Here is a 21,154-nt window from a genome sequence, read left to right as displayed (position 1 = left end):
GTTCTCCTCAGGGCTTGTCCTGAACATCTGGAATGGCCAGAGCACAAGGCATAGAGGCTGAAGTTCGAGCCTTCTTTACTTCTAGCTGGGTGGCACTGGGCCAGTCCTCTTGCCTCTCTAGCTTGCAGTTGGCCTGTCACTCAGGATCTGTATCCCTTGACCTCCCTCACGATATCTTAGCTTGAAAGAGAGAGCTTCAGTTAGGGTGATGAAAATAGCAATTAGAAGGGATTTTTAAAGAGGAAACTTCCAACTCAAGTTGGCTTCCTGCACTTCCTGTGAGAGCTTTTTGGAGGTCCTGGCTTTTCTACCTAGAATGTGAGGCATGCATCCTAGCAATTACACAAGAATGTCGAAGAACAGGGTCTGAACACGCAGGATCCTGGCTTGCTCCTGGGCACTCTAAGACAAGGAAATCATTTGCAATAATGCTGTAGTTTGGCAAGCACTTCTATTTCCCCGACTCTAACTTTTGAGACAGGGACGTGCAGGCAGAGAGTCTCTTAAAGGCACCTGCCTGATGCACATCTTCAGGTCCCCTGGGTCCTAGAGGACAGACTCCACTTCTCTCCCACAGCTAAGGTCTCCTTTGTCTACACTGCATGCAAGAGGGGAAGGTGGCCTTTGAAGACTGCTCAGTAGTTCCCTGGGCTGCTTCACTGCTTCCTGACCACCCCACAGCTCCTGACTGCAACACCTCCAGTAACATTTGCAGTTCTGTAGGGTGGCCTGTCTGCTGCACTCACCAGGGGCTGACAGAATAAAGCCCCAACCAGTTAGGAAAAGCTACAAACCCTCATGAAGCCCTCCTACAAGCTCTGACCAGGCCCTTAACAAGCCACAGCCTGAGCCCGAGCAGAGGTTCAGGTGTGGTCCAGCAGCAACTAGGGACTTGTCAGATGCCCGCAACCTCAGCAACCAATCAGAAACTTAGGGGTACAACTTCCCTCGTGATTTAGAATCAAGAGCCTAAGAAACAAGGCACACCTTGAAGGACATTTTTTTTTTTAATTTTATTTAATTTTTTACTTATTTACTTCAAATCCTGCTCACTGCCCCACCTGCTGGTCACCTCCTCAAACAATCTTCCCCCATATCCTCCTCCCCTTCTCCTCTGAGTGGGTGACCCTCAGGGATTGCTGCTTACCTATGGGGGGGGTCTCAGGTTGGGCTGGTTATTGGTTGGCCAGTCCCTCAGTCTCCGTTCCATCCCCATCGCCTGCATTTCTAGTAGACAGGATAAATTTGGGGTTGAAAGTTTTGTCCGTGGGTTGGTGTCTCTATGGCTTCATTGGGGTTCCTCCGTGGCTACAAGAGGTAGCCTTTTTAGGTTCCATCTCCCCAATGTAGTGAGTCACAGCAAAGGTCACCCCCATTGATTCTCGAGTGCCTTTCTTTTTTTTTTCTTTTCTTTTTTTTTTTTTTTTTTTGGTTCTTTTTTTCCGGAGCTGGGGACTGAACCCAGGGCCTTGCGCTTCCTAGGCAAGCGCTCTACCACTGAGCTAAATCCCCAACTCCCTCGAGTGCCTTTCTTATCCCAGGTCTCTGTCTCATCCTGGACATTCCCCCTACCATCAGTTGCAGATTTCCATTCATTTTCACGGTTACCTGGTCATCTTTCCTGTCCTTCCCCACACCTGATCCTGAACTCCCCCATTCCCCTCCCTAAACCTCTCTCTCCCAATTCCCCTCTCCGTCTGCCTCTTACAACTATTTTATTCCCCTTTCTAAGTGAGACGTAAACTTCCTCACTTGGGAAGGTTCTTCTTATATTGAGTTCCATCTTCGATGCTCAGGGAAAATGAGCTTTTCTGAGCTATGATTACAGTGAGACAAAGGCATGAAGTCCCCAAGCAGGGAAGGGTCTCTCCCCTCAGAGCCTTCTCCACCTCCTCTGATTCACAAATATGGTTTCTTTTCTTTTTTAACTTTTTTTTTGCAAACCACATTATTTTGTGCATACGACCCCTCATGAGCTTAGAGGGTGGGGTGAAGTATGTGTGCCAAGATGATATGCTGAGCTCAGAGTAACTTCGCAGAGTGGCTTCTCTTTTTTTACCGTGTGGATTCCAGGTCTGGTCGGTCAGGCTTGGCTGTGTGAGCTCTCTCACTGGCCCTGGTTTGGTTCTGTGATATAGGGTTTTCTTATTGAAATCAGGCTCACATGAGCCTTGCAGCAATCCTCCGGCTTCTGTTTTCTTTTTTTTTTTTTTTAAAGATTTATTTATTTATTTATTTATTTATTTATTTATTTATTTATTTATTAAGCACACTGTAGCTGTCTTCAGACACACCAGAAAAGGGCATCGGGTCTCATTACAGATGGTTGTGAGCCACCATGTGATTTGAACTCAGGACCTCTGAAAGAGCAGTCAGTGCTCTTAACCTCTGAGCCATCTCTCCAGCCCCGGCTTCTGTTTTCTAAGTAAAATATTACAGGTGTGTGCCACCAAGTCTCACTTGTTTTGCTCTGTTTGAGACAAGATCTCATTATGTCGCCTAGGCTGATCTCAAGCTCAGTTCTCCTGCCTCAGCTTCTGAGAGCTAAAATATAGACATGAAAACCACGTACCTGACTACATTTTATTTTCTTATTTATTATTTTTAAACATTATCAATTATTACATTCTCTGTGTTGAGTTTTATTAGTAGCTTTTATTATTTATTAAAAGGTTTATTTATTATTTATGTGTGTGTCTATGTGTCTATATGTGCTATGACACAAGTAGAGGTCAAAAAATAACTTTCAGGAGTTGGTGTCCTCCCACCACTTGGGTCCTGGGATCAAACTCAAGTCATTCAGCTTAGTGCCTTTACCCACTGAGCCGTGTTGCTGGCCCTCTTTTTAAATTGTTTTTACTTGTTATTACTGTGTGTGTGTCATGTGTGGAGGTCAGAGGACAACTTTTGGGAATTCAACTCTCCTTCCATCACGATTATCTGGAGATCAAACTCAGGTTGTCATGCTTGTAGTAACTACTTTTATGTACTGAGCCACCTCACTGGCTGAAATCTTACAAGACAAGCATGTCCACAGAGACTTGAGCTGAGTAGAGGAACAATACAGAGCGAATCACATAAAATAGCTGGAGCTTGAAAGACAGAGTGACAGCTGGAGAGGGCAGGCACAAGTAAAGGTTAGAGGAATGACTGGGAGGAGATGTCCTGGCTTCCCCACAATCCCACCCCAAATCCTCCTAATTAGTTTGTTTTGGTGTGTGTGTGTGTGTGTGTGTGTGTGTGTGTGTGTGTGTGTGTGTGTGCATTTTCCTGTGCCTTTACATTTTTACAGTAGAAATATGGTTTCCACCACATGGCTACACTCCCAGCCATCAAGCCTTTATTCTATTCTCACAGGTTGCAGGGTAGTATGTTTGATCTGTGGCTTCCTGATGAGTGGCACACAGCTAGAGATTTGGGGAAGAGACAGTCTTGTCAGGATGAGAAATGGACAGGTCTAAGCAGGATCTGAAGAGAAGGGCAGAAGCATCTTTTGGCGGGTGACTAGGATCCCCACAAACCTCTTCACCAAGGAGGATGGCAGGGAACAAAAGGGAAGGGGAAGTTTCAAGTGAACACCATTATAATGTTTCCCTTGTTCGTTCCTCAGGCTGGAGGGATTTTTGCAGGCTGTGTTCTCTGACTGTCCATCTGTCCATAGACCGGAGCACGGCTTCCATCAAGCCACCTGAAGCATTGTTCCCAAGAGTTCCAAGTGCTATTACAGTTGGAGAGGAGAATGTAAGAAGTTATGTATATGAGTATGTGTATATAACCAATACATAATAAATAGATTGGTATTTAGACTATATGGTACCAATCACTACACTATTTAGCTATACTTCCTCCAGTGTTTGCCACCAAACTAAGTAGGAAGAAATCCTTGAAAAGTTCAGCTGAAGCTACTAATAGACTTTAAACAAGATTTGAAGGGACCCTTTAGCTCCATGTATATATGTATGCGTGTATGTATATATGTACATATGCATGCATGCATGTGTATGTATGTATGTGTATGCATGTGTATGTATGTATGTGTATGTGTGTATGTATGCATGTGTGTACATATGTATATGTGTGTTTGTATGTGTATGTGTGTGTATATGTGCATGTGTATATGTATTGTATGTGTGTATGTATGTGTGTATGTACGTGTATGTATGTGTATGTGTGTATGTATGCATGTGTGTATGTATGTATATGTGTGTTTGTATGTGTATGTGTGTGTATATGTGCATGTGTATATATGTATTGTATGTGTGTATGCATGTATGTGTATGTGTGTATGTATGTATGTATCTCTCTTCACTAGTTGTGCTATCTTCTCAGAGCAGTCAGGGTCTTCTAAGAATGCAGCTTCCCTTGGAAGTGCTGATGATATTCTCCTTTCCCACTCACACCAGCAGTAGGGACTAGGGGGCTCACATCTGTAATTCCAGAACTCAACAGGCTGAGTAGGAGGGCTGTGAGCTCAGAGCTAGCCTGATTTACACGGCAAAGCTCTATTAAAAAGAAAAAGAAAAAGAAAAAGAAAAAGAAAAAGAAAAGAGAAAAATACCTAGAACAACCACCACCAAACAAATAAAAACCCTGTTATGTAGAAACTTGTCTCAATGATTACAGCAACAAAAACACAGACTGCATATATACATATGTATATCTTCCCAGTCAAGCTTTAATTATAAGAAAAAGAGTGTGAGGCTGGAGAGATGGCTTCCAGAGGACCCAAATCCAGTTCCAGCCCCCATAGCAGGCCCTCAAAACTACCTGTAACTCTAGTTCCAGTGGACTTGATACTCTGTTCTGATCGCCTCAGGCACTGTACTTATTGCACACACCCACAGCACACACATATACACATAGTTTAAAAATAATAATTATGGGGGCTGGAGAGATAGCTCAATGGTTAAGAGCACTGACTGCTCTCTAGAGATTCTGAGTTCAAATCCCAGCAACCACATGGTGGCTCACAACCCTGTGTAATGAGATCTGATGCTTTCTTCTGGTGTGTCTGAAGATAGCTACAATGTACTTATATATAATAAATAAATCTTTAAAACATTTTTAAAAGAAGTAAGGGGATTGATAAAGAAGAAGCAGCACTTGGGGCTGCAGCGTGAGATGGCTCAGCTGGTAAGAGCACTTGCTGCTCTTTTACAAAACCTGAGTTTGGTTTCCAAGAACTCATATCTGCCAGCTCATAGCTGTCTGTAACTCCAGCTCCAGAGAATCTAACACCCTTTTCTGGTCTCCACTGGCTTCTACATATAAACATGGCAGACACATAGACGTAACGCACATAAAAATAAATCTTAAAAAATTTAAGAGTAGAACATCATGACCCCCAAAGTGATATAAGTCAGGCAAAACTGGGTAATATTGGTGTTTAGGTTTTGTTTGCTTTTGTGGTGGTGCTAAGGACTGAACCCAGGACCTCCCGCATGCTAGGCTAGGTCTCTGCTACTGCACTACTTCCCAGCTAGTTACTTTTAGTTACTATATTTTGTTTTCTGAGATTAAGGGCCATCTTGGCTAGGACAGCTTAGATGAGCACATCCTTGGCCTTCTCTTTAAACTCTGATCTCGATTTAAGACCTCAGAGTCAGACTTGGGGGGTTCCTGAGTCTCTTTGTCCCTCTTCCCAGTGTGGTCGCATTGAATACATTTTCTTTTACTGTTTTTGACTTTCAATCTGGCTTTTTAAACCGGCTTTTTGAGGATGGGTCTGGTGGGAAGTAGACTGTGACTGCGCAAGCTCAGTAACACACCAATTCTCAGTGGGATCAGAGGCTGGAGGATTTGCCCACTAATCCATGGCCTTTTCTGGCTCACCAGGATTGACCTGGGCGCTGCCTGTCACAGTGCTAGTTGAAACCAGAGGTACAGACAGTGGCCAGGAGTCAGGCGGCCCTCTGAGGACACCGCTTGGCCATCCCAGTGTGCTGCAAGAGCTCAGACTGAGCAGGCCTCTGTCCCCAGGGAGAAGTCACCTCCCGGATCGCTCTAGACAGGTCTAAGGCTCCGCCTCCTTCCCCCCCCAGACCGCGCCTCCGCCCCAATCCGCCTCCGACCCCGCCCCTCCGGCCCCGCCCCCGCCTTAGGAACGCCCCCGATCCAGGCCCCGCCTTCGCCTCCCCAGCCCTTGCACCCCTCCCACTGAACTGCAGGACCAAGCGGAGCGGGCAAGCCTAGGCTGGCGACGCTGCCCGCTCCCGGGCTTGCAAGGGCCGCGGGCGCGGGGCTCGGGGCTCCAGAAGCCGCCGATGGGAAGCAGCAATCGAAAGGGCGAGAGACGCCGCCGCGGCCATCCATACCACCGCGGTTACCATGGGGAATAAGCAGACCATCTTCACAGAAGAGCAGCTGGACAACTACCAGGTGAAGTCGGCGCGCCTCGGCCCCTGCAGTCCTCCTTTCTGTCTTTTCCCAGGCCTCGCAAAAGCGGACTCACCGAGGTTCAAACTCTGCCGCTGCCTTCAGCGCGCAGCGTCACCTTGGGCGGATGACTTCCCCTTGATGAGCCTCAGTTTCCCAGGCCCGGGATTGCATTCCCGTTAGAGTATTCTGTCAGATGCGCCTCACCCACTCCTTCTTCTCTTCCTTATTGACCTTCTTCCTGCCCTCCCTGGCTGGACCTTAACCATTCTTACCTACTCAGTGGGCATGACCCCCATCCCACAAAGGTCTTGGAGTAGGGGGAGGACAAGAGGCCCCAAATGCAGTTTACAGGATGGGGTGTGTTGTTTATCTGTTATAACTGTAGGAAGGAGGCTACATACCCATATCCTTTAACCTACTTTGTGATCCTGATAGCCCTTTCACCCCGGATTCTTCCAAGTTCAGAGCTAGCTGTCCGTATCAGTGATCTCAAAGACCCCAGCCACGTGAAAAGTTTTCTATAGGTATAGGAGGAAACCTTATCTCCTGGCTAGCCCAGAGTCTTGCTCAGCTGCCTTAGCTCACCATGTAATGTCTCCTGTCTTTCAAGGTACAGTTGTGGAGTCTTCTTTGTGTCTTCTAAAACAGATTGGTTTGGAGTGTTATGTCACTTGTGTTCCAACCTTCGCGAATATTCAGTTAGCACAGAGTGGTTACCTCCAGTATCACCCAAGTGATAGAATATATATTGAGAAAAGTCCTAGTGGACAAGGGAGGGCAATAACTCTTGCTTTTGGAAGGTTCAGGAACAGTACAGAGCTTGCATAGGGCCTTGGGAAGTCTGGATTTTTGCCCAGAAAGTTCTGGAAGGAGGTGTTTTAAGTGGAGGTAGACGCAGGCCAACAGCCCAGACCCGGGAGAGAAGAGCGGTCTAGGGAGGTGGGGAGCCTGCATCCCCACTCAGACTAGCCTGGCATTGGGTTACTAGTCAGACCCAGTCCAGTGTTGAGTTCTGATCTTTTGCCAGGGCCCAACTAGACCCTGCCAGGGAAAGGAGAGCCATGAAACACAAGAGCCCCACATCTCTTTCCTTCTGGCTCTCTAGCATGCCCAACCAGGGCTGGGTGGGGGCCCCAGAGTTACATTCCCTTTTCCAAGCAACTCTGGGTTTCCTGAAACTTCACAGTCTGGTGGTCTTCCCTCCCTGAGGCAAGATGCCTCAGTCCCTGGTCTCAGATATCCCTGCAGATTCCCAAAGTTTCGGCTACTGCCCTGGCCACTTTTGTGCATGGCACACCCATTCCCTCTTCCCCTCACGAGCCTACCGCTGCCTTCCCCAGAGTGCACTGTATTGCTCCAGCCATTCCAGCTCTTTGCCTCAGCCCATGTCTTAAATTGAGAACAAGCCCTATGTATGACTCAGCCTACTTTGCATCTCACCTCGAGATCCCCTCATCCATCTCAAGAGTGTATCCCTGGTGAGCCCTCCAAAGTCTCCTGAGGACAGAGGACTAATGGGAATTTCCTCCCCTCCTTGGGTTCTTGACTCTAGCCAGCGTTCTGTAGTCTTCTCTTTTGTCCCTCTTCTCTTCGTTCCCTTCTTCCTTCCCCCATGTTCTCTTTCCTTCTTCCTTCACCTTTCTTTCAAGAGATAGCATACACCCTGCTATAGTTGGATTGACTGCACTAGCCAGGCCCCTGAAGGTAGCCTTAAGAAGCCATCCGTTGGGGGCTGGGGATTTAGCTCAGTGGTAGAGCGCTTACCTAGGAAGCGCAAGGCCCTGGGTTCGGTCCCCAGCTCCGAAAAAAAGAACCAAAAAAAAAAAAAAAAAAAAAAAAAAAAAAAGAAGCCATCCGTTGGACCTGGATGGATGAACAGATATAAACACGTGCCCAGCTCTAGCAGGAACTTTGTAAAACAGATACGGCCACCTTCTCTCCAGCTCATCCTGGCCTGCTCTGGGTTCAGCTGGTCTCCAACTTCATTTCTTTCTCTCTCTTTTTTGAAATCAGATTTACTCACTTTATGTGTGAGTATTTTCATTTATGTACGTGACCCTGTAGGCGACTGTTGCCCGTAGAGGCCAGAGAGGGCATTGGGTCCCTGGGACTTGAGTTATATGTGGTTGTAAACCACCATCTAGGTATTGGGAATTAAACTCAGGTGTTGTGTAAGGGCGACAACTGCTCTTAACCCCTAGCCAACTCATCCAACTTCATTTCTGACTTCAACCCCCAGGCACCCTGCAGGGCTTCTGGTCAAACTGGTGTTGTTGTCTCTGCTCCTCAGCAGCAGGCTGTCTAGGTCTCACATCTCCAGGAAGAGCTCCTTGATCTCACCCTGGGAGTACACAGTGGGCCTGTGACACACATCCTTCTCCAGTCCTTTCTCTGAATGGTTCCTGCCTGGCAATGTTGCTGCCTGTACCCTCTCTTCCTGAGAAACATTTTCTAGGCACAGAAGAGGCTTGTGAGGAAAAAGGAAGGAAGGAAGGAAGGAAGGAAGGAAGGAAGGAAGGAAGGAAGACAAGCACATCTATCATACAGTTCAAGAACCGCAAAGAACTCCATATAGGGATTCTGAAGTCCTGGGTTCAAGTTGTAGTTGGGCAGTTGACACTGGGAGTTGATAAGTTGATGTTCTCTTCTGGGCCCAGGTTTCACTTTTGTGGTGGGAATTCTTAATAATCAAGGCTGTATGGGGACCAACTGAGGCCATGCTGGAGCCTGACCTCCAGCTGTTTGGTGATGGGTAGGGGTATACCCAGGCTGTGCCGGCAGAGCCAGAGAGGAGCCCTGTCTCCTTTATAGGCACAGATAGTGGCTTGGCTCTTGACCACTGCTGTAGGCAGGCCAACTAGATAAGAAGCAGACGCCAGATAGAGCTCTTGAATTGAGAGGGGAGGGAAGTGCAGGAGAGGACAGGGAATTGGTGGCACATACATTGGAGGCAGAATTAAATTTTGGAAATTACCTCTAGGTTTCTACTAGTAACTAGAAGATCCCAGCCTGGCCTATTTGGTGCTTCCAGAATCCTGACCCCCAATTCTCCCAGTCCAGCCACGCCCCTCCCTCCACGCCCCTCTTACCCTTCCCACCAGACACAGTTTTCAAATCTGTAACACAGGGAAATAGCACCAGGGTGGTGCCAAAGATGAGATGAAACTGACAATTTAGAGTCCCTCTCGCAAGGTGCATGGTAATTGTGTACTGGCTGTGAGGTGGTTCTCAGCCTGGGCTGTTCTTTCGAATCACTGAGTGATGGGGTGAAGTGGGAGCTCTGGGGGATTGAACCTAAAGCTTTCTATGTGCTAGGCACTCTATTACCCTTGATGTGTATCTCCATGCCTAGTCTTTGACAGTATCTCACTCAGTAGTCATGGCAGGTCTTGAACTTGTGACCCTCCTTCCTTAGCCTTCTAAGTAGTTAGGATTACAGGCCTGGTTAGAAGGACTGAGTGGCTTTAAAGGCCACTGATGCCCAGAAGGATGTAGGAACTTCCCATTTCATTGGTCTGAGGGGTGGCAAGGTGTCCAGGTATTTTAAACTGCTCCTCGGGGGACACTGCTCTGGAGATGTTCTCTTGCTAGTAGGAATCAGCACACTGGGAGTGCTTTTAAAATGGAACTACATACTTAGAGTTTTAGAGCCTACATTTCTACCATATTCCCAGGAGGCTGCTGCTATGACTCAGGCACCGTTTCTTCAAGAGCAGTGCCCAGAAGGTGAGTCTAGTTGTGCTCAGGACACATGAGTCAGAATTCAAGGGAAAAATGCTTTTGTAGCCGCACTCTTGAGGCATCTGTATATGTAGGAGGAACTCTGGGAATATGTAGGAGGAGCTCTGGGTATATGTAGGAGGAGCTCTGGGTATATGTAGGAGGAGCTCTGGGTATATGTAGGAGGAGCTCTGGGAATATGTAGGAGGAGCTCTGGGAATATGTAGGAGGAGCTCTGGGAATATGTAGGAGGAACTCTGGGAATATGTAGGAGGAGCTCTGGGAATATGTAGGAGGAGCTCTGGGTATATGTAGGAGGAGCACAGGGAATATGTAGGAGGAGCTCTGGGTATATGTAGGAGGAGCTCTGGGAATATGTAGGAGGAGCTCTGGGTATATGTAGGAGGAGCTCTGGGTATATGTAGGAGGAGCTCTGGGAATATGTAGGAGGAGCTCTGGGAATATGTAGGAGGAGCACAGGGAGACTGGAGCCAAGACTCTCTCTCCCCTAGTCCAGTTCTGTGACTGTGCTTCCAGTTTAGTTAGAAGAGCCCTGGCCCTTTCTGCTTGGTTCCTTCAGCCGGCAGAGCTAGCCCTCTAGATAGGCAGGGTGTTCCTAGGAAGCTTTGCCAGGCTGTCTTTGCTGCCTGATCTTGGTGTCTGAGAACAGCCAAGGAGCCAGCCCATATGCCCTCAGCCTACCTGTCTCTTGGCCCTGTCAGACAGGGAGTTTTCTGTCTGCATTGGGTCAGGATGGGGCTGCTGCTTCCCAGCCTGAGCTTTTCCTGACTACTACAGAGGAGACATCACCAGAAACAAAGTTGAGTCCTCCAGGAGAAGCCCTTGAGTTTCCGAGATGGGCACAGCCGCATGGAGTCCTTCCTCTTCGTCCAGTAGACAGCAAGTAGCCTGGAAAGACATTCACTAGGCCTCGTGGGAACCTGGAAATTGCACACATCTTCTTCTTTGCCTACACAGAGGCAGCAAGGAAAACCCCAGCTATTGTGCACATATGGTGGGCATTCTCTTTGGCCCACCTCAATGTGCAATCCTGCCAGCCTGGTGTCTAGTAGCTCCAGGTCTTCCAGAGCCAGCCTGGCTGTTGCTGCACCCTGGGCTGTGTCCTTAACCCCCTCATCAGAGTAGTTCTGCTTAGCATAAGGCCCCAGGAGGCCCTGTGGGCTCTGGGCTCTGCAGAGTCTGAGGCTTTCTTCCTTCATGCTACAACAGTGGGCAAAGGCAGAGGAGCTAGACCGCAGGAGATAAATGGAAAAGCCCTGCTTTGGTGGACATTTGAAGTCCCGTTGGGCCGCTTTCACTTCCTCTCTCCTCGGCCTGACATAGTAACCATTACCTAAGACTCTTGGCCATGAACAGATGTACCTCAGCCAGCCAGAAGGTCCTTAAAAAGAGTTCACTCCCCTCATCTGGGCTCTGCCCCCATACCTCAGGCCCTCCATCTTTCTCCTGCCCCCCTCAGTGTGATATCCCTTGTCCTTGCAACCTAAGATCATATGCCTGGAATCATAAGTTCCCAAACTCAGGACTGATGCCCACAGCTACTAGGACGTCCACTTTACACTGCCTGCTCACGTGACTTGGTGTTCTCAGGGCCTCAGGTAGTGTGCTGAGGCCCCCGTTGATCCTCTCTACAGTGGTCTCTAGAATTGTCTAGTAGTTACCCTGTACTCTCCCACCATGTATCCCCTTGGCCTTCAAACCTACTGTGGCCACTTGTGTTCCTCTTTGCTGAGTACCCCCAAGAGTACCCAGCCCCACCTCACCTCCTCATCACTGTCCTGGGCCCAGTTGGCAGGGCAGTGGATCAGAAGTTTCTGGAAGCATCTTCCGGACCTAGAATTGGCTGTCCCTTCTGGAAAGGAATGGGGAGGAGCAGTAGGCATGTTCTGCTTTGGGTCCAGGGCTGTTGGGTGAGGCCCCATAGCTGTACGGGCTCTAAGAGAACACCATTTGTGTATTCCCTCCACAGGACTGCACTTTCTTCAATAAGAAGGACATCCTCAAGTAAGTATGGGTTCTTATCTATCTCTCTGGGGCTGAGGCTGTGGTAGGAATGGGGTCTTTTAGGACCTTAGGGATCTCCATCTTTTAAGCTAGGGGCTCTAATCATCCTCTGGTTTCAATGTCTGTCACTCCTGGGACGTCAAAAGCCAAAGGCATGCCTACCATTCCTGAGCTGTTTGCCAGGGTCTCCAGGCAGAGATCCTGAGCAGGAGAGACTGCAGTGTTGTCAGTCTCCGACCAGTGAGCAGCTATTACAGGATGCTGGAAACCTGCAGCCATTGCTGGCCCTCTCTACCTAGGCTATCCAGTGTCACTAAAAGCCAGCAAAGTCTCAGGATCAGTTTCCCTGGAGATCGATGTCTCAGGCTGGGGCTACAGCCTGGTCCAGCCTCCTCAGAGAGTTGTGCTGGCGGGTTGTTTTTTTTTTTTTTTCACTCCCCTGACCACTCTGTGTGGACAGTGCTCCTCTTCCAGCCTACCATTCTACCTTGTCACTTGGGTAGACGTAGGATACCCTGTTCTCACCTCTTAGGGGGTCAGAGTTCCCAAGATTCAATCTCAGGGCCTGAGCTCTCCTCCCACATTCGCAGCATGGAGGGAGACCTATGGCCTCAGCGAGGTTTGGGCCTCTGGAGTCTCCCTTTCTGGGATTCTGGTTCCACTATCCAGAGGCAGTAGTCAAAGATGCAGTACCTGAACAATGGAACTATCCTGAATGTGTCCTCAGTGAGGATTTCCGGTGCTGACCCTGACCTTCCAGAGGTCTTGGGACAAGTCCTCTTTTTAGTAGGAACTCCATAGGAATCTTTTATTGAGGTGTGCCTTCGACCCCCTACCCCCAGCTTGGTACACGCTGATTCTGGGCTTCTTGTGCTCTGAGGCTCACAATGTTTCTGTTCTGGCCTTGCCACTCCAGCACTAACAATGCTCTCTTAAAGTCAGTCAAAGTCTGTAGATTCATAGGCTCAGTAACTGGCCCCCTCTGGGGCAGAATTCAGATGTCTCTACCCATGCCTGGTGCCTGGCCATGGTGCCTGGTGGCCATCAGTGATAAGAGGTGGGAGGACAGGACACAGGTGGATGTTCCAGACTGGCAAAATGCAGAGACAAAAGCACAGTCCTGTGTCTCCCTTTCAGCCCCCACCCCCATGTACCAGTCTCTACTGAGATCAGCAAGGTTACCCTTAGGAAAGGATGGCTCAAGACCAGGCCAACAGTTGGGACTGGTCTGACAGGCCTTTGGAGGTCTCTCTGGAAAATGAAGGAAGGGAACTTAGGCAAAGTTCCCTGGGTCTCGTCAGTCCTGGCCTTTTTATTTCCACACTAGGGAAAGAACAAGCGTCAGGTCCCCTCGTGGGTGAAGGAACCTTCCAGTTATCTGGACACCCTGCCTGAGCAGTTTCCTGTCTTGTTTCTGGGTGTCACTCCCAGCAGAGGCCCACCTCACTGACCCCTGTAGCCCTGTCAGGCCAGCCCTTCTCCACCGCTCACATCTCAGGGAGGTCCAGAGATGCTAAGGAGCAAAGACGACCCAGCAATGCCCAGCAGGTCAGTGGCAGAGCCAGCCTGACAGACCCTGCCTCTGTTGGTCCGCCCCCCTCCTTCCCTAACTGGCAGCAGCTTGTTTCCTTGGTAAGCTGCACCCTGAGTACTGACCAGATGGCAGGGAGGAAACCTGAGCCTGAGGTTCCTCTGTCAGTGACTCAGATCACAGATAACCATGGTCCCCTGCTCACCTGCGTCCCCTACCTACAAGCCCTGTAGATCCCGGTACTCTCTAGGCACAGCTTTTCCAGCCCAGCATGGAGGTGGGTGGGCAGCCCACCCCACCCATCCCCCACCCCCTTCAGCTTCCATGCTTCCTGTGGGTAAGAGCTTAGTCCTTCAGCCCCCTTGTCCTCAGTGGCACTTGGTTCCTGAACAAGTGGACAGGAATTCTGTCCCCCCACTGCCAGAGACAAGCTCGTCCAGTTGACACCCTGAGGGGTCTGCTGAGTGATTGCTTTATTATTTATCTTCTTTACCTTTAAGAAAACGTATGTAATCTATTTTAATTGCTTTTTACTTATCTTTATTGTACACGAGGTGTCTGAAACTTAACTGGCTGCAGGGCCAGCCTGCACCATGAGTAAAGGAAGTGGGCCAATGCCTGGTTCATTGCTGCTGCAGAAATAACTGCTCCCAGCCCAGCAGGAGCACCAAACGAATGTATAGTGTGAAAGTCTTCCCGTGTGTAAATGTTGGCAAATAAACTTGCAAATTTAATTATTTAATCCTCTCTCTTCTAAAAATGTAGCGTATTTAAAACCCCATTCGAGAGCCAGGCATTCGTGTCGGCTGTTTATGACTTTTCAGAGGAATCCATCTCTCTCCTAATGATTCCAAACGCTGTGTGTCAGAGGCCTCAGCTCAGTAACACTCGTCTCAGTCTGGTGCCAGTGCCTTGTCTGTCTGTCTGTCTGTCTGTTTGTGTTTTCTTACGGTGGGGAGCACAGGAGGCAGGTAGTTAAGACAAGGCCTTGCTGGAGAGGGTTGGCTGATTTCTAACCTTTGCAATGCCTCTGTTTCATTCTTTGGGCTCCAGGTGAGAGCTTGGCTTTGTCTCTCCCTTTCCCTCTCCTCATCAGTCTCCCTCCCCTGTTCTCTCTTTGTCTGTTTATCTATTATTTATGGATTTTTGGTTTGGGGGGTTTGGGAGTTGGGCTTTGTTTTTGATTTTTGGTTCGTTAGCTGGTGTTTTGTTTTTGAGACGGGGTCACCCTGTATAGCTTGGGCTGGCTTTGAACTTGGACTCCTCCTCCTGCTTTAGCCTCCTTAGTGGTTGAAGGGCACTATGAGCTTCCAAAACCACCCATGGGGCTTCCACATCTGCTTCATGCAGCTAGAGCAGTACAATTGTCATTTCTGGTTCTCAGGTCATGACAGGACATAGGTGTATACATCGTCTTTTTTTTTTTGTTTTTAAACCCGGTGCTCTTTATTAAGGGAAGTGACATAGATGTAGATTCATTCATTCTTTCTTTCATTCACTCACTCATTCTTCTTTCTTTCTTCCTTCCTTCCTCTCTCTCTTTCTTTCTTTCTTTCTTTCTTTCTTTCTTTCTTTCTTTCTTTCTTTCTATGACTTTCCTCCCACAGCGATTCGGGTTTTCAGATTCTTCTTCGTGGAGTTCCTTAAACATTTCCAGAATCTTTCTTGTTATTTTCCTTTCTAAATTTTTAATGTTTTTAAAGAATTGTTTATTTTATATGCACCGAGTGTTCTTTTTCCTGCATGTATGCATAGGTACCACATACATACATGCCTGGTGTCTACAGACCGGCAGAGGGGACCAGAAGAGGATGTTGGGTCCCCTAGAGTTAGAGTCACAGGTGGTTGTGAGCCATACTGTGGGTGCCGAGAACTGAACCCAGGTCCTCAGCACGAGCAACAAGTGCTCTTAACTGCCAAGCCTTCTCTCCAGCCTCATTGTGTGTGTGTGTGTGTGTGTGTGTGTGTGTGTGTGTGTGCATGTGTGTGTACATGCAATGCATGTGTGTATGCCTGAGGAGGTCAGAGTTGTCAGATCCCCTGGGGCTGGAGTCGAAGGTGCTTGTGAGTGCTGGGATGGTGACTCAGATCCTATGGAAGAGTACATTCGCTCAACCAGAATCATCTCCAGCCCTTAGCTGTTGTTTTAGAACAATATTCCAGGGCAGACCATGGCTCCTCACTCTTTGGGAGCACCCATAGCCTGATCCCATGCCCACCTCTTCTGGGGCATCGTTGGTAGGCAAATAAGAGTGTAGAAATAGCTATAGTCTGATGCCCGGTGGTTTATGTATGTGTGCAAACTCGTGTATGCATTTGTGTGCACGGGTGCACATGTTCTGTTTTTTTCTTTCTTCCTTTTTTACTTTTTGGAGACAGGGTTTCTTTGTGTAGTCCTGGGTGTCCTGGAACTCACTCTATAGACTAGGATAGCCATGAACTCAAAGATTCATTTCCTTCTGCCTCCTGAGGGCTAGGATTGAAGCCCCCTACCCCCTGCTGCATGGGTACATATGTGCGTGTGGGTACATCAGTATGTATATGCCTGTGGAGGCCTGAAAAGAACCTCAGATGTTGTTCAAGCACCTCCCTCTTTGTTTTGAGACAGAGTTTCTCAGTGACCTGGACCTTACCAAGTAGGCAAGGCTGGCTGGTCTGACCTCAGGGTCTGCCTGTCTCCTACTCCTCAGCATTGGGGTTAAAATATATATATATGTGTGTGTGTGTGTGTGTGTGTGTGTGTGTGTGTGTGTGTGTGTGTGTGCGCGCATGTGTGCATGTGTGCATGTGTGTATATATATATGCCAGGGATGGAGAGATGCCTCAGAGGCTCAGAGCACTTGCTGTTCTGACACCAGACCCAGGTTCAGTTTTCAGTTCTCCCACAGTGGCTCCCAACTACCCCTAAGTGTGTATGTGGAGCACATACACAAATGAAGGCAAAACACTCCTCCAGGTAAAATAGAATAAATTCGTCTTTAAAAAATTAAATACATAAAATGTTAAGATTTTTAAAAACAAAACAAAAACAAAAACCCAAAGCTATTTCACTGTGCTTGGTCTCTTCCTTCCTTCTTTCCTTCCTTCCTTCTTTCTTTTCTTTTCTTTTTTTCTTTTTAAATATAGGTTCTGGGCATTGAACTCGGGTCCTTCCCTGACTTTACTGACCGAACCCCAGCCTACCAGAGAGTTTTATGAACTCTGTCCTATTTAATTCACACAAATGTGGAAAATGTTAAAATGGTTCCAATTTCTGGCTGAAAATTATTTTCTGCAGTTATCCATTTACCCAAGGTCACCCCACTAGCTAGTGAGTGGCTTAGCTGCGTTTCCAACCTCAGCTCTGCTTAAAGCTCCTGCTGCAGCAGCCCTCACAACTTTGGGGGCACAGGCTAATGTCCAGAGGCATCAGCATCACTCCTAGCACAGGGGGAGGGGAGTACATGTTCAGGTCTAGTCCGAAATGTAATCAGAAACACCGTGGATCTGTTAAAGATGAGCGGATTAGCCAAATGTGGCAGCCTCAGCCTCGGGAGGCTGCAGGCTATCCAACCAAATAAGAGGCTTGCAAGGCCTGGCCTGGCCACATGGTGAGGCTCTGTCAACCCCAGCCTCCTCCAAAAAGCACATGAATTGCAAAATAAGCATTTCGTTGCAAGGACTTTTTATAAAAAGAAGGGTAATGTTCCTCAATGCAGGGAATAACAGGACATTTGAGTGTCCTCTTGCAGAGAGTCCCAGCTCTCATCTGGCCACACTGATGTCTTCTGACCCTCTCTCACACGAAGAATAGGATATGGGGGTTTCTCCTTTCTGCTCTACCCCCTGTGGCCTTAGATCCTTTGATGGAGATGTGTTCTTGGAGAGGAACAAAATCAGGAGGGTGAGGGGAGAGAGGATGAGAGAGGGAGGTGAGGGCAGTCGCCCAACTGGGGGACAGGGAGGAGGTGATGATAGTGCTGGTGCATGTGTGTGTGCTTGGGAAGCAAGAAGGACCTGGTCAGTTGGGTCATCTGCACAGGGATTTGCCAGAGCCTGCTTCCCCTCCAGGCTATGCCCACTGTGGACAGAGCAGACAGCCTCCTATTGACCCTTCACTAGCTCTTGGATAAGGACCTAGACAGGGAGGCACTGGGTCACTGGGGCTCAGGGTCAGTAGCCTCTAGTGCCTTTCCTCTGCTTCTCTCAAAGGCTTCATGCACGGTTCTATGAGCTGGCTCCCAACCTCGTCCCGATGGACTACAGGAAGAGCCCCATCGTCCACGTGCCCATGAGCCTCATCATTCAGATGCCGGAGCTCCGGGTAGGTGAGAGGATGCTGCTGGTGGGCCGGAGCATGGGGGATCCATGTCCAGGCAGGGAGTAGAGGCTCAGATCCAGACTGCCACCTGGCTCTAGCCATTGTGAATGTGTTTGCCCCGAATGGACCAGCGAAGCTCTGTGTGCCTCGGTTTCCCAATACACATGATGCATAAATGAGTTGTGGAAGGGTGTGGGGCTTGATAGGTGTCCTCTGGATATGTGGCTGCCCACTGCCCAGCCACTGGCCTGTGTTCACCTGCTTGTCCCTATGTGGAATAGCCTGGGCTACACTCAGCAAACCTTGGTATATTCTTTTAGATAATTTGTCTTTCATTCCCTGTCTGGCCATGGTTTCTTGGTCATCTCTAATGACAAATCTCAGACTGGAACTTTCTGGGATTTTTGGAATGTTCATTTGTATTTGGGCTATGTGGGGTAGGCTCAGCCAGCTCCTAATAAGTCCATGTGAGGGTCCTCGGGTCACCTACACATGGAAAGTTTCTTGAGTTTTTCAACATGGGATATAGAAAAGTACTCCCACAGTAAGAGAGCACCAGGCACAATTCCACAGTGCTGTGGGACTTGGCAGGCCTGGGATGTATGGCTTACAGTACGGTAAGAGCTACATGGCATCACCTTGGGCCGGCATCTTGACTCTGTCCTGAGAGGTGACAAGCAGAGGCTTAGCCCTAGAAATCACTGCCTGTCTTCAAGGGAGTAGGAGACCGTGAGGCACTGCAGGGTCTTTGTCTCCAGGTCTATGGGGCTGATCCAGGCTGAGGAAGGAATGTGGGTCCCTGACACTTTGGCATGACGGGGAGGAGCAGAGGCAGGTGCTGGGAATGAGAACAAATGGGCTGTGTGGCTGTAGGCATCAGAACCACCTCTTGCTGCTTGTGTTGGTCCTGACATCTTGGGGCCTCACTTCTACTTCCCACCTGTCTGGCCTGAATTAGCCTGGACCGAAGGTTTCCTGGAGTCGTTGTCTTCTATTGCTGGGGACGAAGCCCAGTTGGTTGAGGAAGGAGCCTGTGTGTGTGCCTCTGAACAATGAGACAGTTGGGATGCAGGGTCCTCTGTGCTTGCTGTGCTCATGTACACATCCTGTGTAGTGTGAGAACATGCTAGCTGAGCCAGATCCCAGAGCAGCGCCTTACACTTCTAACCTGGAAGCTCCTCCAACAGCCCATTAAGAAGCTGTGGTTGTTGCCTCTCTGAAAGCCACATGTGCAGGCTGTCACAGGCTAACCCTCAGACTGGCTTGAGCCCCCTGCTTTACCTACCCCAAGTGACGGGGCTGTGCTTTTCTTCAGGAGAATCCTTTCAAGGAGAGGATTGTGGAGGCTTTCTCTGAGGACGGTGAGGGGAACCTCACCTTCAATGACTTTGTGGACATGTTCTCTGTGCTCTGTGAGTCGGCGCCTCGGGAGCTCAAGGCGAACTATGCCTTCAAGATCTATGGTAAGGAAGGGCTGGCAGCAGGGCGGAACCGCATTGCTGAAAGGAGCCGTGAGCCATTGCGACATCCCGTTATCGCTGGGTACACTAAGGCTGCCCTTTGAGGGATGCCTGCCTTGAGGGCGCAAATCATGCCTGAGGCAGACACATCTTCAGAAAGACTCACCCGATCTGGGGTGGGGAGGGGGGAGATTAAAATGAGGAATATGATGTCAGGGACTAGAGGACTAGGGGAGATTCGTCCCCTGGGACAAAAGGACAGGCACCCCAACAGAGTGCACAGTAAGGCTTGCCAATATAGTGATTGGAGTGTGGTGGGAGGGATCTGTGAGAGTACAGCGAACTGTGAGGAGTTTGGGCCCAGTGCTCAGGGCTGGGACACTGCAGGGTTCAGACAGGGAAAGGCAGGCAGAGAAGGGCAGTTGTGTTCTAGAAAGATCATTGGGAAACTTCGATATGCGAACTAGAAAAGTCAGGCTAAATCTAGGGGCCGGACTTCTTGAGACACGCTGATAAGCCAGGCAGAGAGGGAAATCCTGAAGAGTCCCCCTCACAGGCCAGAGATAGGGTCATCCCATTTCTCCAGCCTGCTGACCAACCGGCCACTAGAGGGCGCTGCACACACTTCATTTTCCCAGAGCTAATGGAAACTACCACACTGCTCACTTTCTGTGCCTTGAACTTTTACTGGGCCATATGAAAAGACTCCAAACCTTCCTGCACCTTTGAGAAGCTGGTGGATGTTAAAGCAGTGGGACCGTCAAGGGCTGTCTGTTAATTTTGTGCTGTCACGTTTATTTCAAAGGACTTTGGTTTAGGTACACAGTGCAACACACGGTGTTTGCCTATGAGAAAGCAGACCTTGCCTGTCCAGTTCCATAAATGTAGCTTCGAAAATTACACCCATTGTCCTTAAGCCTAGGACTCCACTGTGCTGTCCCTGGGAGAGGCTGTCATCTTAAATCGGCCTAGGATTCTGTCCAGCCCACTAGCCAGATAGCGAGTCTTTTCCTGGAACCCTCTGCAGGCCCTTCAGGAGCAGAGATGAATCCCATCTCATGCCTACCATGGAGACCTTCACAGGCAGGGATAAGGTGGGCAGCTCAGTTTACACTGAAGGGCTTCTACTCTAAATCTGACCCATGGCTGTGACCTCAGGAAGGTCCTCGTCCTCTCCAGCTCTGCTTTTTCACTTGCAGAGTTCAGGCATGGTTTACACAAAGGAGGAAGAGTGGTTCAGGTCTTCCTCAGTGCCATCTATGCCAGCCTGGTGGGCAGCAGGAGTTCAGTTAGAGGGACTGTCTAGAAAACGATGCTTGAAGAAACTTGAAGGCCAAGTGGGTATTTGCCAGGAAGGCATCAGAGGCCTGGGAAACCAAGTGCACAGAGCTGATAGCTTTACTAAGAGAGTGAGGGGTAGGGTAGAGCTTATCATGATGAGCTTGCACATGGCCCAGCCCACAGGGCTACCAAGTAATGCTCTGGGGATGGCCTTTTGCCCAGGAGACCCAACAGTGCCCCTATTCTGTCCACAAAGGCCTTTCCTGTGTTGGCCTCTCTCTAGCGGGATCCTGCATCTCTTGATTTATGGTTTTTTTAATTGACAGATTAAGTTGTACATGATTACCACTTATAATATGCATATTGTTAGATTAGTTGTGTGTGTGTATGTGTGTGTGTCTGTGTGTGTCTGTGTGTCTGTGTGTATGTGTGTATGTATATGTGTGTGTATGTGTGTGT

At 48.9% G+C, this 21,154-nt stretch overlaps 1 protein-coding gene across 2 annotated transcripts in view; it reads left to right on the top strand.

The window, feature by feature from the left end:
- Positions 1 to 6,124: 6,124 nt before the first annotated feature.
- Positions 6,125 to 21,154, top strand: part of Cib2 (calcium and integrin binding family member 2) — a 16,892-nt gene continuing 1,862 nt past the window's right edge. The window contains exons 1-4 of one of the 2 annotated variants that reach the window (NM_001015010.1): positions 6,149 to 6,378; positions 12,089 to 12,123; positions 17,846 to 17,957; positions 19,270 to 19,417. In NM_001015010.1, coding sequence (NP_001015010.1) covers positions 6,328 to 6,378; positions 12,089 to 12,123; positions 17,846 to 17,957; positions 19,270 to 19,417 — 346 coding nt within the window. In that variant the 5' untranslated portion in view covers positions 6,149 to 6,327. Of the gene's footprint in view, positions 6,379 to 12,088; positions 12,124 to 17,845; positions 17,958 to 19,269; positions 19,418 to 21,154 lie in introns of both variants that reach the window. The other variant, XM_006243071.5, reaches the window with a different exon arrangement.

The sequence above is a fragment of the Rattus norvegicus genome, chromosome 8 (assembly GCF_036323735.1).
Source record: "Rattus norvegicus strain BN/NHsdMcwi chromosome 8, GRCr8, whole genome shotgun sequence".
In the NCBI taxonomy this organism is placed as follows: Eukaryota; Metazoa; Chordata; class Mammalia; order Rodentia; family Muridae; genus Rattus; species Rattus norvegicus.
This window is presented reverse-complemented; position numbering and strand designations above follow the sequence as displayed.